Below are 12,267 nucleotides of genomic sequence, written 5' to 3' on the forward strand. Positions count from 1 at the left end.
ATTAACAATATTAGTACCAGACTAAAATATTATAATATATGGAACTATTAATATGTACAACTATTTTTAATCCAAATTTCCTTCTTCCATGATGCTGTATCAACACTAAAAATACTACCTTCTTTTACAGACAATGGTAACAAAAAAACCTTTCATAGGCTTTTTTTTTTCTAACATCAAATCTCTCCAAAGGACAAACAAAGCTCTCTTTATGATACACAAAAAGCTACCCTTTCCAAATGAGCTCAATGAAATGATTCAACTATAAAATTCATGTTAAAATAGTGCATGGGTAGTGAGAGGAGTAGGCGGGTAGCTGGTGGTCAAAACTGCTTAAATATCCACACACAAAGAGCTCTCAGAAAGAAAACATAGAAGTGCAGGTATAAAGTATATCATGTTGCTAAAAGTTACTAAAAATTGAGTATATAATTTTAAGTCTGTATATACTTTCCTATGTATTTTGTATTTATACTTATTTGCAAAAAGAGAAAGTGCAAGTAAACAAATGAGAAATGCAAAATAGCTGTTGATTACCTATTTTTATGCTTTCCATATTTTTATTTAAAAATTAATTTCACCTATAATGATTACTCATTTAATGGTATTATACCTACAGACAAACCATCTTTGACTTTATAATGACATATGTAAGAACTCATGTTACTTTCTTATTGAAAATAGAAATCCTGAAATATCTTCTCAACTATTTCAGATTGGCCTTCAGGGGAAAGATGCATAGTGTAGCTAAGCAGAAAGAAAAGAATATGAAACATAAAGTTTTAAAACTGACTACACTGGGGTCTTGCACAATCACTGATTTTCTGTGCCTTGGTTTCCTCAAACATAAAAATAGTTTCTCAAATATTTATGAAATAAATGACGATCAAATGGGCTGCAGCATTTAAAAGGCTCTTTGAAACTATCAGAAGTACGTCAGACCACCTTTACACTGGGATTTTTAAAAACATCCCTTCAAATTATGCTTTCACTTCATCATACTAAAAACAAAAAACTCTCAGGAAATTTTCTCACAGTGGTAATGCAAAGCTTTGAAAGTAACATACAATTTTTTATATATTTCTACCTTTTAAATAAAAAAATAAGTCTGATATCAGATATTGGGGTTGGGGGATGTAAAATTTTAGAGTAAGGCAAGAACTTAAAATATTCCAGTTACAATTGTATAGTTGATCACAAAGCTAACCTCAGAGGATGTTTTAAGCAGTAAGAAGGCTAAATAAAAAATGTCTTTTGATATCTTATTTCAATGTTCTTTAAAACTCTTCATACTATATGTGTTTCCAGCAAAACCTACACTTTAGATAAATAAGCATATACCAGAAAGGAATTATTCATCTAAAGTAGAAAATGCAAATGTCTTCACAAAATTCCCAAGAAAAAAACTAAAGATAAATAAAACTAGTATACTTCAATAACTTACCGTATGATAGCCTCGAGGCAAAGGTGGTTTGCCCACAGGATAAGGATCCACAGTGTCAATAATTGTTTGTCTTTCACCTTTCTGGTTGATTTTTCTAAATCTTCTTCGAGATTGTCGATGAGAAGCTTGACGCTGAAAATATTCTTCATTTTCATCCATATAGTCCACCTGAAAAAAAAAAAACCAAAAATGTAATTCCTCAAATACAACATTCCATATTAAGAGTAGACACAGAATTAAACTTACAGATAACTTCATATTCATTCATTTTCCAAAGACATTTGCAGACAAACTATCTTTACAGACTAAGCGTTTTTGAACTTTCTGGAACTAATTGGTTTTGAGTAACTTTTCTTTCATGAAGAAGCATTTTCAGTTCCACTTAGGGCAAAATGAGTAACTCTTGAATTTCCTGCAGTTTAAAGGGAAGGATATTTTCAGTAATCTTTGTAGTGATTTATTAGTGAAAGAACTCACAGGATACATTACTTCACATTATGAAAGCAACAGTCCCATTGTCTTAACTCTGATGTATATGAGTAAATCTGTAAAAACCCCCAAATCCCAAATGACTCAAACTGGCTGCTAGCAGAATGGCTTTGGTAGTTTACTAGGGTTTCTCTTTCTACTTTCAGTCTATGACTGCAGTTTTTTTTATAAATTGTGTTATTTAAAAAAAAAATAATTCCTCATTTTCAACATTTTAGAAACTGATGAATGGACCAACCAGAATAAAAGTTACCTCAGGTCAATCCTCATCATACTTATATAAGGAAAATGTGATTGCTCACAATCAAGGCATATGAAGATTTTAAGACTATTCTCCTAATAGCAAAACCAGGAGTTTGTAGAATATCAGCAAGTGTAAAATCCTCAAAGGCTTTTAAAGATCAAAAGTCCCTCAGACAAACACAAAATAGCACTTACAGAGGCCAAAATCTCCAGGAAATACCTAAAATGCTTCCCAAGACCTGTCGCTGGAAAGTCCTACGTAACTACCCACATTTTCTAATCCTAAATCCTCACTCACCACGTTACCTTCTTACTTGAGAGTAAATTTTGTGAAATTTACCAAAGATTTTCAGTACCTTTGAAAAGGAAGTTTTCATTCTGATGAACTCCTTCCCTACATCATAGGGGAAAATCCCAAACCTTCTCTGAAAATACTTATGTCCTTCTACCAAATATTTTATTAAAAGTGAATAAAAAGCTCTCATCATCTTCTATATTAGGCCAGAAAACTGGAGGACTAGTATGCTGGTTAAACACTCTGTTGAGATCTTTCTCTCTCTTTTTAACTGAATTTTAGGATTTAAAAAATCTATTGACCAGGATGCCTGAGTGGCTCAGTTGGTTAAGCGTCCAGCTCTTGATTTTGGTTCAGGTCATGCTCTCACAGTCATGAGATCAAGCCCCACATCAGTCTCCACACTGGGGGTGGAAACTGCTTAAGATTCTTTGTCTCTCTCCTTCTGCCCTTCTCTCCCGTGCTTGTGCATTCTCTCTCAAAACATAAAGTTTAAAATATATAGTATATAATGACCATAAGACATATACAAAAAACAGGACTTGGTTTCTTTATCCTAACTGTTGCCTGAATACATATTAATAAGACTCATCTGAAGTATCTCACTTATTCCAATTAATATTTAGAGAGTTAAAATCCTAATTCAAAGATCCTCCCAAAATTCAATTAAAATGACATTAACACAGATTGATTTAACAAAGTTCAAGCACAAAACATTTAAGCACTTGCCCCTTTTGAGTCTTCTTTTTTGTTTCATTGAATCTTATAAATAATTACAATATTATGAACTCAGATTCATAATAATAAAAATTATGGGAAAAATATATCTAAAGTTATAAAATATATAATACATGATTATAAGTACTATGTAAAATTGCTTTTATTTTTATAATTTATTTTTAGGGAAGAAAAGTCTTCACAGAAGTATTCTTACCACAATCATTTCAGAAGGCTCTAAAACAATGCATTCACAGCCACGCCTAAAGCTTCCTGCAGAACGCTTGCCAAAACTAGGAAAAAGAAAAAAAAATTTATGAAATATAAACTGTGAATTTAGGCCAACTCTCTAAATAAAATTTTAAAAAACTAAATAAATAAAAATAAAGACAACTGCTGGAGAAAGAGAAGAAACTCTTTAATCATTATTTACACAGAATGATGCGGAACCACTCAAATTCTTAAATTTCAGACATACTTTTGTGAAAAATTCCAATATCATGTTTCTAGATTAGTAATGTAAGTAACAAAACTAGTATGAATATATTTTATGTTAGCCTGTTTTACCTTTTTTTTAGGTTTTTTTTTTTTTAACAGTTTATTTATTTTGAGAAAGAGAGTGCAGGTGAGCAAGGGAGGGGCAGGGAGAGGAGAGAGAGAATCCCAAGTAGTCTCCCCACCATAAGGGGCAGTGCAGAGCCCAACATGGGGCTTGAACACATGAATTGTGGGATCCTGACCTGAGTTCAAACCAAGAGTCAGACAATTAACAACTCAGCCACCCAGATGCCCATATGTTAGGCTGTTTCAAGTTACTTCCAGCTAGGTGAAGACTTAGAATATTCTAATATTCTAATGAGAACTGAATCAATGGCAAGCTATAAAAATATTCAAAGTATAAAATGCATATAAAATTTCTTCTATAAATTAATTCACTTAGTTAAGCATTTCTTTCACCAAAAAAGTGTATTTGATTTTTCTACATTTTCAAATCAACTTATTCCAAATAAGTTTAAGGACAAGGTATTCAATTTAAGACTTTTTCCTTGGGGCACCTGGGTGGCTCAGTCAGTTGAGCATTCGACTTCAGCTCAGGTCATGATCTCATGGTCCATGAGTTCAAGCCTGTGATGGGCTCTGTGTTGACAGCTCAGAGCTCGGAGCCCAGAGCCTGGAACCTGCTTCAGATTCTGTGTCCCCCTCTTGCCCTCTGCCCCTCCCTTACTCCCACTCTGTCTCTCCCCCTCTCAATAAATAAATAAATACCAAAATAAAATTTAAAAAAAAACCTTTTTCCTTAATTCAAGTGGATGTGCATATTACAAGCCCATTTCTCCTAAAAACTTTTCACTAGCAAACTCAGATATAGCATCCTTGCCCTATCTGTGACAACTCCCACCTTAACACTACAGCAGATTTATTCTGCCAGGGCTATGTGCACACTAGAACCATGAGGAGAAAATCCTGGTGAAGGTAGGTAGTCCTGACTTGTTCTACTAATATACCACCTAGCCCTCCGCATTCACTACTGCAAATTCTCCCATCCCTCCAATTGACATTTTTAGTAAATATTTTTAATAACTTATCTTTGAGAAAAAAAATTTTCCAAAGAACTTTTTTATCAAGCAATTTTTTTTCCAGGTTAATTAGATATTTTGAACGACTCCTATGGAAATTCTTGCTCCTTCCACAACCTTCTTTATATTGTGGTGGTACACAAAACACTGCATACTAGATGCCAAACCATGGTTTAAAATAAAAGTCATGTTTTGGCTATTGTTGACATTGCTGCATATGTTAAAAAAATAGTGCTATATTCTAAAAAAAATAAAGTTACAAAAAAAAATAAAAATAAAATAAAATAAAAGTCATGTGAGATAAAAAAAAAAAAACTTTTACTCATTGGTAGAGACAGACTAGGCTGCACCTAAGTCCTTTCTTGTTTCAAAAATTTTTTTTAAGGTTTTTTAATGTTTATTTATTTTTGAGAGAGAGAGAGACACACACACAGCATGAGTAGGAGAGGGTCAGAGAGAGAGAGGAGACACAGAATCCGAAGCAGGCTCCAGGCTCTGAGCTGTCAGCACAAAGCCTGATGCGGGGCTCAAACGCACGAACGAACGTGAGATCATGACTGGAGCCGAAGTCGGATGCTTTAACCGACTGAGCCACCCAGGCACCCCTCCAAAATTCTGTTTCCTCAAATATCAAAAACTGAACTGTATTCAGCATATATCTTAAAAAACTGTTTAAATATTCATATGTACATTCATATACACATACAAAAACACATATTAGAGTGCTTTTTTAAAGTGGAAAAATTAGCAAGAAAATATAATAAACCCATCTAGAATGTACTTCATGTGCAGTTAAAATGACCTAAATCTTTAAATATTCTTACCTTAGGTTACAATTAAATGCCACTAAAATGACATAAATCTTCAGTACACACAAAAATTTGTTTCTGGTTTCTAAACTACCTGATTACAGTTTAATTTTTCACAGTGAAATTTATAATTTAATGAAACACTGCAAATTAAGAAATAATCTCAATGTGTTAGTAAAATATGTAGCAGGTTTTATGCCACCTTCACCCATTTAGTCCTGTTACATGACTAGATAAAAATATATATTGTATGATTAAGGTGTATTACTAACTAAAATAATATTAAAATCTAAAGAAACTCACAACTACATAGCTCTTTTTTTAGGTTTTTATTTAAATTCCAGCTAGTGAACATACAGTGTAATACTAGTTTCAGGTGTACAATACACAGCATACATCAGCTGGCACTCATCACAAGTGCCCTTTTTAATCCCCATCACCTATTTTCCCCATCCCCCAACCCTCCTCCCCTCTGGTAACCAGCAGTTTGTTCTCTATTGTAACTCTAATTTTTATCCTATTCTATTAAATTATAGCACTGGACAACATAATAATAATGTTTTAGAAACCTAATGATTGAATGGCTTTCCTGTTTTAAAATTTCAAATAGTAAGAAAAAAATCAAAATGTTTAGAATGCATACAATGTGCATATAATACTTAATAAAAATAAAAATCTGTTAGAAGTGAGTTGCTTACAAATTTTAGTAACAAACGGGGTAATGTCTACCCAAACTACATGGCAGTCACTATTTTATGCCTAATTCTTGTACCAATAACTCTCCCTACTTCAGAATTAAAAGTGTAAATCCTTGAACAAATTAGCCATTAGCTCAAAAGAATTTTGGGGTAGGACAATATTCACATATCGATATGCACAAACACTATCAGTTTGGAAATGAAAAGTTTGCATTCCCTAAAATATGCTATTAAAAAATATCTCCATGAGAGTCTTTTGGGAAATGAGATACACCAGAATCTGACAAAACTCCCTTTGCAGCCACAAAAGACTCAAGTTCTACTGACTATCACAAATACATGAATCACAGGAAAAATAACTCTCACCCTCAGGTAATTCCTTGAATTAAGCGCAAAAGGCAAATCCGCACAGAACACACTCTAGCAAAGGAGATATATTATTCATTTTTCTAACAATCTATTATTTCAACCATGGCCAAAAATCCAGAATACAATGGCCTCAAAAGAGCCAAAGAGTAAGTCATGAATGCACATACTAGGCTTAATGACTAGGCCTCTTGTCTCTAACACAAAGATGACTTACCCTTTGCTTACAGACTAGAAGCTATAAAGTAGGAATGAACAGTCTTAAAAAATGCTAGCTAGAAACTCATTAAGTCCACAAAATGCGTTTGCTTTTCCTCTGTGATTCTTTGAAACAATAAATATGTAAACCAAAGTAAGTAAATATCATTATTTACTAAGTTTTTTTAAAATCTTGGACCAAATTCTACACACTGTTTTAAAAACACAGTTCTGGGGGCTCCTGGGTGGCTCAGTCTGTTGAGCAGCTGACTTCAGCTAAGGTCATGATCTCATGGTTCCTGAGATCAAGCCCCGAATCAGGCTCTGTACTAATAGCTCAGAGCCTGGAGCCTGCTTCAATTCTGTGTCTCCGTCTCTCTCTGCCTTTCCCCTACTCAGTCTTTCTCTCTCTCTCTCAAAAATAAACATTAAAAACATAAAAAGAAAAAAAGAAAAACTCAGTTCTGAAACCTAAGTATAGAGCTAAAAAAGGAAACCAGATAGCAACATATAACAGAAATGACCCACCCTAAATGATATTGAGATCAATTCTTTAAAATATTTCAGATGATTTAGTGGAAAGAAATGGAGAGAAATCTGCAGGCTTGCAAATGACATAGATGCTTAGACAGTAAAACACAAAACAAAGCCAGTAAGAATAAAGTAAAGACATTTCAGTTTTAGTTTTATGTGAGTGCAAGAAAGCAGTAATAAGAGGATCCACAATGAAATGAAATATTCTATGTGAAAAATGATCAAATGCACATATCATTTAATATGACATTAAACAATAAGGGATTCTCATGTTTTAGTTAAAAGCCATAAATGAAAACTAGAAGTCTTTAAAGCATTAGCATAGTAAGCTGCTAACATAATAAATAACAAACAGTATACAAAAACACACTTCAAAATGACAAATACACTAGGAAGTAATTTTAAAAATGAAAATTACGATGCCTACTCTTATACCAAACCACATAAAACCTATGATACAGCATTCTCCTAAGAAAGTTCCTAAAGGGGAAAACACAGACTAAAAAGTTTTCAACAAAAAAACTACAGAATTCCAAAGGGCTTTTTCTAAGATCAGAAGCACAAATTTAAAACAATACTTCTTCAGTCTTATTAATAGCAGCTGAAAGTTGGTATCATTTAAGTTTCTAAAATCATGATTTAAAACAATTTACAAATGATACAAATTAAATAAGAACATGGGCAACTTAAAAAATATACCAATAATCCTTAAGGGTTTCAAGAAAAGTCAGAAATTTCAAAGTCAGAAAATGGGGAGGGAGGGTAAGAGAGGGAGGGAAGAAAGAAAAGTCATAAATCAGTAAGGATTATTTCAAAGCTATGTGACTGCATTCTGCTCCAAATGCTCCTTGGTGCCACTGAAGAAATGGGGAATTAGTCCTATCAAATGTAGTCTTTTTTTTTTTTTTTGTATTAAGTCTTACAAGAGATTGCAAAGCAATCTATAGATTCAATGCAATCCCTATCAAAATCCCAAAAAGTCAATCTTCAAATTCATATAAAATTACAAGGGGCCTACCTGCCAAAACAGACTTGAAAAAGAACAAAGTTGGAGGACTCACACTTTTGATCTCAAACCTCACATCAAAGCTATAGTCATCATGTGGTACTGGCTTATGGAAAGACATACAAAGCAATGAAATAAAATCGAGAGTCCAGAAATAAGCCCATAAATCGGCGGCTGATTCTGACCAGGGAGCCAAGCTCAGTCAATGGGGCAAGTACAGCCTTCAACAAGGCGTGCTGGAGCAGCTGTGCTCCCACATAAGCAGGGTTTAGACCCACTCCGCTCACCACATACAAAAATTAACTGAAAAGGGATCACTGACCTAGGTTTCAGAAGTCTATGCCACGAAACTCTTGGGAAAAATCAGTGTATATCTTTATGACATTGGATCTGACAATGGATTCTTTTTCCCCCCTCCCACGTTTTTATTTAAACTCCTTTTAGTCAACATACAGTGTAGCACTAGTTTCAGGTATAGGATTTAGTGATTCATCACTTACATACATGCGGTGCTCAACACAACCTTCCTTAATACCCATCACCTCTTTGGCAACCAACAGTTTGTTCTCTATAGTTAAGAATCTATTTTATGGTTTGACAATGGATTCTTAGACATGACACTAAAAGCACAGCAGCAAAAGAAAATTAAAAACTTCTGTGCATCAAAGGACGTTACCAAGAAGCTGAAAAGACAATCTACAGATTGGGAGGAAATATTTGCAACAATACATTTGAGAAGTGTTTAATTATTCAGAATACATAAAGAACTCCTACAATTCAACAACAAAACAACAAACTACCTAATTAAAAAATGAACAAAGTACTCCAAGAGACGTTTCTCCAAGAAGGTATACAAATGTCCAGTTAACACATGAAAAGCTGATCTACATCCTGAGTCATTAAAGAAAAGTAAATCAAAACCACAATGATATACCAATTCACACCTGATGCTAGATGTGAATGAGATACTAAGATGGTTATAATTTAAAAAAAAAAAAAAAAGGCAAGCATTCCAGAGAATTTGGAACCCTTGTATTTTGCTGGTAGGAGTGTAAAGTGGTGCAGTCTCTGTGGAAAACAGTCTGGTGCCTCCTCAAAAAGCTGAACAGAGAATTACCATATGACCCAGCAATTCCACTCCTAAATACTTAAACGTACTGAAAACAAGGACTCAAACAGATATTTGCACATCAAAGTTCACTAAAGCATTATTCACAATAGCCAAAACATGGAAACCACACAAATATTCATCAGCACATTAATATATAAACAAAATGTGATAAATGCATACAATGGAATATTATTCAGCCATTGAACGAAATGAAGTTCTGATACAAGGCCTGAAGAAGCCTTGAAAGTATTGTGCTAAGTGCAATAAACCAGTCACAAAACGACAAGTACTGTAAGGTTCTACTTATATGAAATATACAGAACAGGAAAATTCACAAGGACAGAAAGCAGACTACAGATTACTGAGGGTTATAGGAATGCTTAATGGTTTCTGTTTGGGGCTATGGAACATAAAATTTGGGAAACAGATAGTGGTGACAGTTACACAAGTATGAATGTAATTAATGCCACTGAGTCACACACCTTAAATAATTAAAGTAGCTGGGGTGCCTCGTTGGCTCAGTCAGAGGAGCACGCAACTCTTAATCTCTGGGTTGTGACTGTAAGCCCCATGTTGGATGTAGAGATTATAAACAAACAATTTAAAAGTAGCTAAAATGGCATATTTTATGTAAGGATCAAAAGATTGAATTTCTTGGCAAAAATCTGGGACTTGAATAAGAAAACGTAGAGATACCACTTTGACCAAATAATAACAAATCTTAGAGGCAAAGAAAGAGTTAACTTTGATGACCAAATTATACCACTGACAAGCTTGGAAATGACCTCTTTTCTACACTAATTAGCAATGAAGTGAAAGAAGTTGTGGGTGGGAGTGGAACTAGGAAGAAATGGGGAGAAGGTAAACAAATATTACTGAAGTATTTCTGAAGAGTCAGTTACACCTACATTTTCTTTCACCCAGCGTTAATCCCATTTTTATTTTATCGCTGGCCATAAATTTGAGGGTACTGACACCCCAGTCCCATCTCCACAATCCCATCTCCTATTCCTCTTCCAAAGACTCACTGGACCCATACAACAGAATCAGTATAGACTTTGTAATCAATACAGAGCTTATAAAAAACTTGCTAAATATAAGCCCCTGTTCTTACATAGTTTGTATATAAGAATGTATGTATCATCTATAAAAGATGAGTACACAGGGAAGTTGTGAATACAGACAGAATAGTGAGTACCATAAGTTTAATAATAAGATCATCATGTTTGCTTCCTACAATTGCTATCAAAACCAAAATAGATTTGCAGAATTTCAGACATAAGGAAAAAAAAAAAACTTACAAAATCCTATAGTACAGGGTGTGTTGGCATTTTTTTTCTTCAACCATTAATCCAAGATACTACACCCAAAGGTCCTCAAACTTTTATAATTTAATAAAGCCCCCAACTGTTAATAGATGTGACCAATGCATTCCTACTGTCCCCATAAGGACTGTCCCTCTAGTTCCAGTTTTATTTCACAACTGAAGAAACTAAGCCAACCTATCTAAGGGAAGGTTAAATGAGATGCCTGAAACCACAATCAGATTCCATAACACAGGATTCTGTCATGCTACACTGACCTTGCCCTTTCTCCTGCTTGCTGCTATAGCCCTCCCTCCACATTCAGTAACATAAACTCTAGTCATTGGTAAACTTGCCATTTATGAGGAGGAATCCCTAGACCTCCTAAGGAATATTGCTATACTGTATCACATTTACCCAGAAAGCACACACCCAATGACAAGCAGAGAGCAGAACTTGGTTAAAGGTAGATTCTCAGAAACTGGCTAGGCTCACTCATTGCTTAGTTGAGTGAAAAGGACAAATCAGCTTTTGTAATTCAGAAGGCAATTCAAATTCAGCAAAATTACACATGACCATCATGAGCTTGAGGGTTACGCTGGAATAGACAAAGATCTGAATGTCAAATCTATAAAAACCACGCTTCTCCAGGCAGCTGCTGCCAGAACTTAACTCGTTGAACATCTGCTTCTTTGAAATGGCACTCATAATACCACATACCACGACAAACAATGATATTTTTGAAGTTTAAACTTAATTTTTAAAGTGACATCACCTTATTTTTAAACTTTGAATTAAATTATTTTTAAAAATTAATTCCTCTCTTTTGATAATTCCAGTCTTTCTATGTAAACACGTAAATCCGAATATGTATGTATAGTAACTTTCAAAAGCAAGAAAGATATAGGTAATAGTTATCAATGAAACTGGGCCTGAATATTTAAAGATGTGTTAGCCCTTTCTAGACTAGATACCAACCAGCCTTTCTCAAGAGGCTATAAAGTCAGGGAGAAAGATATAGGGAGATACAAAGAAGTATGCTATATGTGTTTTAAGAACGCTGATAGTCTTCTGGTTCTACATTGTATGAAAACTTAATTACTACAGCCTATTTTAAATCCTTTTAAAAGTGTTCTGTATAAACATACTTTCAACTATTAACCTCAATGTAATTTCAGAATGTCCTTATAATCTTACATTAAACAACCACAGAAGACAACTAAAAGTGATGCAGGTTTACTTTTGGTCAATACATTGGTTCTCTGTGCTATTAAACAAAAAAGTTTAACTCATACAAATGATTACTAAAAAGATCACTTACAAGATAACAGGCAGGTTATTCCTAAATGCTCATATTCCCTAAGTATGACTAATTCAAAAACAGTTTAACAATCCAGATTTTCATGCCCATTAAGATTTTGTACAGAACAAATTTAAAAGCAAGAATTACAAATTGTTGTAAAATTGAAGTAAGCT

At 33.9% G+C, this 12,267-nt stretch overlaps 1 protein-coding gene across 9 annotated transcripts in view; it reads right to left on the minus strand.

The window, feature by feature from the left end:
- The window catches only part of RAPGEF2 (Rap guanine nucleotide exchange factor 2), a 252,639-nt gene that overhangs the window by 122,109 nt on the left and 118,263 nt on the right, over positions 1 to 12,267 (minus strand). For 8 of the 9 annotated variants that reach the window (XM_029939372.1, XM_029939328.1, XM_029939338.1 and 5 more), the window contains 2 exons: positions 3,406 to 3,481; positions 1,445 to 1,612 (listed from right to left, as the gene is read on the minus strand). In XM_029939372.1, the coding sequence (XP_029795232.1) occupies positions 1,445 to 1,612; positions 3,406 to 3,481 (244 nt within the window). Of the gene's footprint in view, positions 1 to 1,444; positions 1,613 to 1,690; positions 1,788 to 3,405; positions 3,482 to 12,267 lie in introns of those variants that run through there. The other variant, XM_029939382.1, reaches the window with a different exon arrangement.

This window comes from Suricata suricatta, chromosome 1, assembly GCF_006229205.1.
Source record: "Suricata suricatta isolate VVHF042 chromosome 1, meerkat_22Aug2017_6uvM2_HiC, whole genome shotgun sequence".
Lineage (NCBI taxonomy): Eukaryota > Metazoa > Chordata > Mammalia > Carnivora > Herpestidae > Suricata > Suricata suricatta.